The sequence below is a fragment of the Euprymna scolopes genome, chromosome 10, assembly GCF_053919585.1.
Source record: "Euprymna scolopes isolate OS-2025 chromosome 10, ASM5391958v1, whole genome shotgun sequence".
In the NCBI taxonomy this organism is placed as follows: domain Eukaryota; kingdom Metazoa; phylum Mollusca; class Cephalopoda; order Sepiida; family Sepiolidae; genus Euprymna; species Euprymna scolopes.
Genome location: NC_136491.1, coordinates 101,072,421 through 101,083,273, shown reverse-complemented (window position 1 = coordinate 101,083,273; position 10,853 = coordinate 101,072,421). Strand labels below are relative to the sequence as shown.

Here is a 10,853-nt window from a genome sequence, read left to right as displayed (position 1 = left end):
ATTGTTGTGAAGCTTTTCGGGTTATTTTATATAATCGCTCCACTAGGTGTGTCAGAAATTTCGTGAAAATAGTGAATAATTCCACCCCATCTTTCCAAGCTTATAACTCCTCGAAAAATGTCATTCAAGCCCTAATTTTTTTTTTCAATTAAAGGAGCAAGGACCAAGGTTTCATTAAAAAATAAACAAAAAAAAAACAACGTGGTTTTTTTTTTTTAAAAGGTTTTGAACTTCGGACTTTGCAGGTAAATTTTTAAAAAAACAGTTCTTTTTTTTGTTGTTGTTTTAAATTTGAATATATTATTTATTGACCTTTTCTCTTCAATTTGTGATATATAAGACTTTGGTACATAAATTAATTATTTACTTTTTAATAGACATTTCAAAATGGGAGGCGTGAATTATTCGACCCCCTGTCTTTCCAAGCTTATAACTCTTCGAAAAATGTAATTCAAGCCCTAATTTTTTTTTTCAATTAAAGGAGCAAGGACCAAGGTTCCATTAAAAAAAAAAAAAAAAAAAAAAAACAAATAACGTGGTTTAAAAAAAAAGTTTTGGTTTTGTATTACTGTACACATAGATTCGAAAAAGTTGTTAAAAACCAAATATATAACAAATAAATGTTATCAAAGGCAAGATAAGTTACTTTTCTACCAAACTGGATATATTTTTTGTGTTTTTATTCAATGTAACATGTTTATTCAGCTCGAAAAACATGCAGTGTTTACCGATGTATTGGAAAATTCAAAATGGCGCCCGCGCCCGCGTCCGACTGTCTCTTTAACACGGTAAGTTTGGGAAAAGATGTTATAAATAATAAACTAGACAAAATACTATTAAAAAACAACCGAATATATGTCAACTTATGTCACAGTAACATATATTGAGCGAATTTCTAACAGTATTTTGTCTAGTTTATTATTTATAATACCTCCCAAACTTACCCTCTCCGAGAGAGAGTCGGCCGCCATTTTGAATTTTCCAATACATCGGTAAACAGTCAGCTTTTCGAGCTGAATAAACACGTTACACTGAATAAAAACACGAAAAATATGTCCAGTTTGGTAGAAAAATAACTTTTGATAACATTTATTTGTTATATATTTGTTTTTTGACAACTTTTTCGAATCTATGTGTACAGTAATACAAACCCAAAGTTTTAAACTTCAAACTTTACAGGTAAAATTCTAAAAAACACTATTTTTTTTTTTTTTTTTTTACATTTGAATATATTATTTATTGACCTTTTCTCTTCCATTTGTGAGTAAATTAATTATTTACTTTTCGGTGAGTAAATTAATTATTTACTTTTTAATAGAAACTTGAAAATGGGGGGGGGAGGACGGAGGCGTGAATTAAAAAAAAAAACGTTTGTCTAAAATATTATATTCGGTTTATTGGAAAGAACATAAAATTTCACATTGACCCTGAAAATATCGTAAAAATAGAATCAATAGAAAAATTTTGATAGATTTTTAAAGTTTAAAAATTGAAAAATATTGAGTTCGGAAAATTCATTACTGTTTAAAAAAAAAAAAATTTCTATTACTTTTAAAACAACTTTAATAGTTTATTTTGGAAGTATAATCCATAAAGAAAATAAATAACCCACTTTTAACAGAGAAATCACGAGATTTTTATATTTTATTCGCAGTTTCGTGTTAGGGGTGTCAAAAATTTCTACAAAAATTCTGATACACCTATCGCTCCAGCTCCACGCTCCAGCTATCCTGTAGAAACTTTGTACTCGTACATACTTTTTTGTTTTTGTTTTTTCGCAAATTGTTAAAAGATTTTGCGCACGCGCAAAATGCCTACCTCCTCCTCCGTGTTTTTAGTGACAGCAACACCATTCATTATACGTATTAGAAGGCAAAGTGTTTCACCGCAGTAATCATGGTTAAAGCGTGGTACATGAAAAATATATCTTCTGATGAAGATCAACGACAAGAACATCATTTGGATCCAGACGAACCAGTTAGTTTGGCGCAGCTAGAAAAATTAGGCGTCATTTATTGGAAAGTAAGAAACATTTCTGTTGCTTTAAATTTGAATGAAAAAAAAAAAAAAAAAGTTGTGTCGTATCTTGCTACCGTGGGAAGCAGGTTAATCGCACGCCCACCTTCCCAAAAAAGAAAGTTCCATTTTTTTTTTTTTTTTATTTTGAGTAATGCAAAATACGAACTGTACTGAAATTATACCTTTATCATTACCCGATTAGGGTATTTAGACCAAAATAATGTTATTCAATATTTAGCAACCCATTCTTAACATAGAGAGAAAAGGCTGTTTAAAAATGTTCTGTACTGTCACAGTGTCAGTGTCACATGTAACGAAAAGATACTGTAAAAACTTTGTCTTGAAAATCCTCTTTAACATAAAAAATAATTGGTGTCGTATCCTACTATTGACCCGGGGGGGGGGTAATTGGGCAGAATACGGACCCTGCTAGATTTAATGTCAGAAGGACGGGTATGCGGCAGCTCCAAATGGGTCACTACAGAGGGGTACAAAAATAACTATACTTGTACAGTTTACGAACTGTTTATGCGCGTATGTCAACAGAAACCCTAATAACCAGCATAGACATAGCAAAAAGAAATAAGCATATTTTTTAAATCGTATTTCCAAGTTTAATTAAAGTTTTATGGGTTTTTTTTTATTCAATTGTAAGGTTGAAGTATAGAATAGGTACAAAACACCCTCCCCATGTTAAGAACGGCTTTTTAAATAATAACGGTATTATTTACATCCGGCACTACTCTGCACTAGTACCAGCATATTTTCCAAGGTATAATTTGGGACACTTATTAATTAGCGTACACAAAACAAAAGGGTACTAGTGCACTTATTGATCCGTGCTGAAATCATAACGTTATTATTTAAAAAGCCATTTTTAACATGGGGAGGGTATTTTGTACCTATTCTATACTATAACCTTACAATTGAATAAAAAAAAACAAAAAAACTTATTAAACTTGGAAATACGATTTCAAAAATAGCGCGGATCAGTAAGTGCACTAGCAGTGACTAGCAGTAGCACCTAATCTAAAAAAAAAATACCAAATAAACATAAAACTTTAATTAAACTTGGAAATACGATTTAAAAAAATAGCGCAGAGATCAGCAAGTGCACTCACTAGCACCAACAAAAGTAAACAACCTGTTACAATGAAACGATGGTAATTAATCATGTGAGAAAATAAAAATAAAAAAAGGAGATTGCTTACTTGGTGGCGCCGGCCTCGAGGGCGGAATTCTAATCTGAGTGGTTGAGAGAACGAGTCTCTTATAGACTTGGAGGAGTAGGGGGAGGCACTATTCTTCTGTTATAAAAGAATTGTGTCTCTGACTAGCGCCAGTTCTGTTAACGACTTACTGGTGAACGGTTGGCACAAATTAGTTACTCGCTGCTCGCCGTACTACAAAACTTGTTACTCGACCCAGTAGGGGGGGTCGCTTAGGGCATCCTTTGCAACCCCTCGGAGCTTACGCTATCACCGGGTAATCTACTTTACCCTCTAAATAGTTTTTTTTTCCACATCTTGCAAAGGATTTGCTGCTTACTCTTTCGTCGGTTAACTACTGTCATGAACGTCACGAAAGAGCAGCTCCTACGCAGAAGGGAGTCATTGACTCAGAAGATTCAGGGACGACTGAAGATGTGTCGTGATGGAGTTAGGCCATCGGCGTACTCATTCTTAAGGACGGAGATTCAACAATTCATTGTCGAGTTAGAGACTTGTATCACACAGCTGGAGTTAGGCTCCTTTGATGAGAGTACACCTGCCGAGATTGAGGGTGCTTGGCTGCCTCAACTAAAGGATTATTATGAAGACTTGGGCGATTTGGATCAAGCATACCGACAGCCAGAGCCCAGCCCTTACTCAGAATCTGCCTTTGAGTTCTCAAGGGCTTCTGCAACTACCGGGAGAGGTTCTTCCTTCATTGTTAAACCCCCACGTATACAGATCACAGGGCCTACATTTAGCGGACAGGAAATGGAGTCCGACCGCATGAGTTTCAGAAACTTCTTGACTAGGTTTGAGAACTGCGTGATCGGCATGGCCAATGATGCCGAGAGGTTGAACTTCTTGAAGTGTTCACTCTCAGACAGAGCCTTGAGGCTGGTAAATCACCTGAGTTGCACTGACACCAATTACCAGCAAGCCATGGCTATACTGAAGAGGGAGTATCTGGACCTGGATGAAATCATTGACCAAATATTCCAGGATATTCTGGACTATGTACCAAAGAAAGGTGGAGCCCTTTTTGAGCTGGGGGACTTCGTTTCCAGGACGGCATCGCTGTTGGAAGAGCTGGGGAATTCCTTTTCGTGTGACTTTTCTGTGGACGATTCTGGCGGAGCCAGACTGATGGCTAAGATTCTGTTTAGGAAATTTCCTCTCGAACTGAAAGGCGAGATAATAGCGCTAACAAATAGACGGGTGCCACCTTTGTCCTCCATATTGAGACTAACTGGAGAAGCAATAAAGAGATTGCAGATTAAGGGCGGTGTCTCCACTGCAGTTACATCAACAGTAAGACAGAATACGTCTCAAAAGTTTGGTAGGGGGAACGCTATTACTCCTTCTTTTCATGTGGATGTGAACAATGCAACTTCAACCGGGTATTCCCGCACGTTGCCACCCATTCTCTCAGTTACATTCTCTTGTGGACCAAAGACAGTGTCAGTGAATTGCCTACTGGACACGGGTAGCGGGCGGACATATCTGGCGGCAGATGTACTGAGAACTTTGTGCCCAATCGAAACCCTTGGTGTCAATTGTCAGCTGAGATTGTCTACCTTTCTAGGTGAGTGTCAGCGTGGGTTCACAGAGGTAGTCCTGGGAGTTGACTTGGGTTCTGGAAGGACAGTGACATCTCCTGTCTTGGTAGCCGATGGTATGGACTTGTCGGTTCGAGTGGCCAACCTGGAATCTCTATTGCGTGTCTTTCAGGATGCAAAATATGCTTTGGCCGGCCAGTTTGAGACCGGAAAGGATTTAATACCGATCAAGGGAATAATTGGGTTAGACCTGATTGAACACCTGGACTCCTTAAAGCTGATCCCGTGTTTGAATGGATGGGCCTTTGCAACCCCGCCTGGATTGGTCCCGTTTGGAGCAGTGGACTCTTTTTTCTTGGAAGATAAGCCCCTCTCTGAGGTTACTCACCTCTCGTTTAATTCGGTAATGGAACATACCCCCCAGGTCGATTCATCACATTTATGTTTTGTCCTTGAAACACAATCAACATACCTGGATCCCATGGCGGAGTGCTTTCCTGACAGTATGGTACAAAGAGGACTAGAACAAATGTTTACGTTGGAATCTCTGGGGCTTCCCAGTCAGGAGGACTTTTCTGATTACGATAAAGTTCAGATGAAGCGATTTGAGGAAACGGTAGAGCTTCGGGATGGAAGCTATTATGTGGAGCTCCCCTGGCATCACGATAGATTAGCCAGAGTCCCCTCTAATCATGCAACTTCCTTGCTTGTTTTAGACCGGGTAGCAGCAAACTTGACTAAAAGAAAAATATATGATGAATATTTGGAGGTGTTTCGTCAGCAACAGGAGGACGGTATAATTGAAGAGATTTTTGTCTCCCCTCAGGAGTTCGACAAATATGTGTGGATACCACATAGACCAGTTTTCAAGTCGGACCCTACGGCAACTACCAGGATAAGACCAGTGTTCAACTGTAGTTTGAAGACAGGAGATGGATTATCGCTGAACGAAGCAGCATATTCTGGCGTTAACTTAACAGGGGACATCTTAAAGTTGTTGCTGGCCTTTAGAGCCAACAATTATGTGCTACTAGCAGACATTCGCCGAGCCTTCCTAATGATTCGGCTTAAGCTGGAGGCGGATAGGAACCGGTTTTGCTTTTTTCTTAAACAAGGAAATTGTTTGCGCTGCTTCCGCTATACCACCTTGATATTCGGGTTTACTTCCAGCCCATTTGTGTTGGGGTGCATCTTAAAATTACATGCGGCAAAATACCCTCAAGATGCTTGCCGCAGAATGATGGAGGACCGGTTTTATGTGGATAACCTTGTGGCATCCGTGGCAGACGCGAGTGAGCTTACTACATTGTATTCCCTTGTTAGAGAGCGTTTGCTGGAAGGGGGCTTTATTATCCAGTCATGCAACTCAAACAGTCAGGCGCTCCGCAATAGGATGAAGGAGGATGGTACTCTAAGTATCCATGAAGAGGAGTGGGAGAGAGTACTGGGCTACCGATACTCCCCACATTCGGAGGAGTTGTATGTCGCTCCGGTAAAGTGCAATCCTGACGTGACAACTAAGAGAGGTGTTCTTTCAGAGTCAGCTAAGGTCTTCGATCCGTTGTCCCTATGTCTCCCGGTTACTATCCGCAGTAGAGTGCTAATCAGGTCCATGTGGAAGAATGGTGCAGGTTGGGATGATCCACTCCAGCCAGCGATCTTGAGCGATTGGAGAGAGCTAGCCAGGGACCTTTCAGGGTTGAGTGATTTCCGTTTTTTGCGCAAGGCGCTTATGGCAGGGCTACCTGGAGATATGTACCTGTTTTGCGACGCGTCCAAGGAAGCATATGGGTTTGCCGTGTATATCGTACAAAATGGTCGGTCATCCTTATTATTTGCGAAAGCTAAGGTGGCACCTATGAAGGACAAGACTTTGCCTGTGTTGGAACTAATGGCCGTTTTCCTCGCCTTCAAGTGTCTCCCCACAATCCTGGACAATTGTGAAGGATTTGTTCCCGAGAATTTGTGTATAGCCACGGATGCACAGGTGGTCTTGTCCTGGATTTTATCTCAAAACATGGCTAGCAAAAATGTTTTTGCAAAAAATAGACTTAAAGACATTCTGCAGATGAAAGTGGAGTTGGAGTCTCGCTATGGCTTGAAGACTCTCTTCAGATATGTTGATAGTACACTCAACCCGGCGGATTTGTTAACAAGAGGATTAACATTGAGAAAGTTCCAATCCAAGATGGAATTTTGGTGTTCAGGCCCTTCCTGGCTATGCGAAGGAATATCTCAATGGCCAGGACAGGATATGCCCTGTTTGAGTGAGATATGCCAGCGAATGACCCGCAGTTCAGCAAATTGTTCCTTGATCCATGATCAAGAGTACACTTCGGCCATACCTTTTCAGAGGTTTTCCTCATTCTCTGGTTTACTGACTGTTACTGCCTTGGTGTTTAAGTTCCTAGCCATCCGATTTAATCGACAATGGGACTACAACTCTAAGGCAGCGATCTACCTTATGAAGACAGTGCAACGGCAAGAATTTCCCGTGGAAGTGGAGTACCTAAAGGAGCCGAGTGGTAAACCCATGCCAGTTAGGGTTCGTGCTCTGGATCTTTTTCTGGACCCTGACGGTTTGATTCGATCTAGGGGAAGAATCAACCAATCTTCCCACTTTGGTTATGAAGTTAAAAACCCCATTCTGATAGGGAAACATCATCCTGTTACCAGACTCATCATTTTAGATTGTCATGAAAGGTGTTGCCACCTGGGAACTGGGTCAACTCTAGCGGAGTTGAGGCGAAGCGGTTATTGGGTCCCGCAGGGTCGACAAGCTGTGAATAAGGTACTGGCTGTTTGTGCCAGATGTAAACGTTATAATTCAACGCCAGTGACGCCGAATGCTGCTGCTGCCCTGCCGTCGCACCGTACCGATTTCAGAGTCCCCTATCAACACACTGGGATTGATTTTACTGGCCATCTTTGGGTGAGTGACGGGAAACGAGATACGAAAATGTACTTGCTCCTGTTCACTTGTTTGAATATCAGAGCAATACACATTGAAGTAGTTCCCAACATGAGCGTACCCTCTTTCTTCCAGGCACTGGTTCGATTTACTAACCGATATGGCGTTCCCGAAACCCTTTATAGTGACAACGCGAAAACGTTTATAGGAAGTGGAAAGATTTTCGATCGTCTCTCTCTTTTTACGGACTATCAAAGAAAATACGGTCCTTGTAAGTTAAAACTTAAAACCATTCCCTTGTTCTCTCCTTGGTATGGAGGAACATGGGAGCGATGTATCAAGACCATGAAGAATTGCCTATTTAAGATTCTTGGCAGGGGTAGATTGGATTACTTTACCCTTCTGACAGTGTTATCGGATATTCAGAGGTCTGTTAATAACCGGCCTCTTACTTACCAGGTGTCAGCCGACAAAAATGCTACTCCAATTACCCCTAATATGTTCCTTAAGCCCAATCAGAGCCCCGGGCTATTGATACGACTGGATAGAGAGGATAGAACAACCTTGTTGCCTCCCAGCAGGGAGAGGCTAATTCAAACCTTGGAACTTAGGGACCAATGTCTGACAGATTTCCACAAACTATGGTATGAGGAGTACCTGCTAGAGCTGGGAAGGAAGATTCCTGGTCGATCCCGACTCAGTACAAGAACCCGCCTCCAGAAGGATGATGTTGTGCTGATTAAGAGTCCTTTGAAACCCAGACCGTTTTGGGTCTTAGGAACTATTACTGAACTGATTCCAGGCCATGATGGTGTCGTTAGAGCAGCACGTGTACAAAAAGGGGAGGGCTTGGAGGAAGTACATTCCCTGAAACATCTGTACCCCTTAGAGCTTTCTAGGACTCCTGAAGGACCTCCTGTTGCGGAGGGAGGGGAGACGTTGGATTCACCCCCTAGTGTTGAAGAGCAGGTCTGGTTGTGTCCCCTGTGCAGCTCTCCGCAGCAGAATCAGAATATGATCGGGTGTGACTCGTGCGACGATTGGTACCATTTCCGATGTGTCGGTATCGACTCAGAACCTCCCAACAGGCAAAAGTGGTATTGCCCAGAATGTGCGCCCCTTAAAAAACGACGGGGTAGACCTAGCCTGCTGCCTGCTTGATTGATATCTGGACTGATCGACTACTGCTATATTGTACTAACAGTTGTTTTTTGATTAAGTATTTTGGTGGTCTGTCATTTTTATGTAACTTTTTCTTTTTCTTTTCTCTCTTCTACCTTTTGTTTTTTTTCTCGTTTTTGTCGGGAGTGTGTGAGAAAATAAAAATAAAAAAAGGAGATTGCTTACTTGGTGGCGCCGGCCTCGAGGGCGGAATTCTAATCTGAGTGGTTGAGAGAACGAGTCTCTTATAGACTTGGAGGAGTAGGGGGAGGCACTATTCTTCTGTTATAAAAGAATTGTGTCTCTGACTAGCGCCAGTTCTGTTAACGACTCTCCCTCTCAACGCTAAGATTATTTGCTGCGATTATTTTGTAAGTTGTTTATCTCCTCTTTGTCTTTTTCCTTTTCTTCCTCTTCACTGAGACGGATTTTTTTTCTACACAACTTTTTCCTTCTCCTACTGTTTTTACTGTTATTTTTTTTAAGTTTTGGGAACTTTTTTTAACCGTTTTTTAAACGGTTCGGCTATGGCCGCTTCTGCGAGCCAGACGCCCGTTGTTGTCACCATGGAGATGGAGAACATCGCAGCTGATACACCGAACCCGTGGACCAAACCTCCAAAGATAGACATTGACGTAAACCAGTTTGTTGAGAAGGCAAAACAATGCCTGGATCAAGTAACCAATACAGGACTCATCGTAAACATCCCGAAATTAGACGAAATTAAGAAAAGATGCCTAACATTATTCGTAGTGGATAGGAAGACAAAGAAGGTTATAAGAGCATCCGTCGACATCATCATAAACCTTCTGGCCAATGCAGGACTAAGGCCCTTACGCGTAATTAAGTGCAAGGGATACAATACATGGAGCGCACTCTTCAATTCCCCACAAGAGTGCCTCACTATTTCCCAAAAGGAAATCATCACCCAACAATTTATACTGAGAACTGAATACTTGGGGAAAAGACGCACCACAGTTTCTGTCTTCCATGTTCCACATTACATAGACGGCGAACACCTCGGCGCCTTTTTTCTAAAATTTGGAGAAATGGTCCACGTTGAGGTAGACGAGTTCCACGGCGTGTGGGCATTCGATATTCTGCTGAACAGAGAAGATTTCCTGAACATCCCTTTCTTCCTTGAGGTAGGAGAAGAAAAACTCCCCATCATAGTGGCCGGCAGGAGACCCACCTGTTGGAGTTGCGGCGAAATCGGACACCTTACGTCCGAGTGCACCATTAAAAGACCGACGCCTAACTCCAAGAAACAAATAGGCCAGCACTTGGGAACCAACACACCACAAAGTGTTCCCGGCCAGCCTACCACCAAAGCAACCAACACCACAGATGAGACTCTCAGAGGAGAACCCTGGCAGATCGCCCCTGGGAAAAAGACCCCTGGACGGATATCCCTTGACGAAATGAGAGAAACAGCAATGCTTGAGCACGACCCCGGAAGGGAGAAATATATTGAGATTGTTAACCTTAAAAAAAAACTGGACGCAAAAAAACAAACACCTCAATCCCCATGCAAGTCACCTTCACCTAAACAAAGAATAATCACCAACCCCATCACGCAGTCTCCCACAACATCCAAAACTCCTTCCCCTTGCAAAATGCCTCCTCCAGTCACAACTCCTATCCTCCCCAAAATGCCGAAACTAATACCACTAAGCCCCCTTAAGAAACACAAATCCTCCACTCCTGTTCCAGCCATCTCTAAGTCCCCTCACAATACTCCTCCTGCATCTCCTGTTAAAACCCCTACTAACCCTACTAACGCACACACTGCCATGGACATCACCCCTTCACTTGAACAAAAGAAAAAAACCCTCTACCTCCCTGGAAAAGATATATGCATATTGAACACGGCTGCCATTAATAATAATAAGAATTTCAAGGGTGCAGACCTCACTAAATTAATTGATTTCAGGGAGGTAGGGGGAAAACTAATAGACATCCCCTCCAACTTCCCTAAAGCAAAACGTATTT

General features: G+C 41.6%; 1 protein-coding gene across 1 annotated transcript in view; it reads left to right on the top strand.

Annotated features, from left to right (window-relative positions):
* Positions 1-1,717: 1,717 nt before the first annotated feature.
* The window catches only part of LOC145286177 (acireductone dioxygenase-like), a 52,209-nt gene continuing 43,073 nt past the window's right edge, over positions 1,718-10,853 (top strand). The window contains exon 1 of the mRNA XM_080134967.1: positions 1,718-2,022. Coding sequence (XP_079991093.1) covers positions 1,897-2,022 — 126 coding nt within the window. The 5' untranslated portion in view covers positions 1,718-1,896. The remainder of the gene's footprint in view (positions 2,023-10,853) is intronic.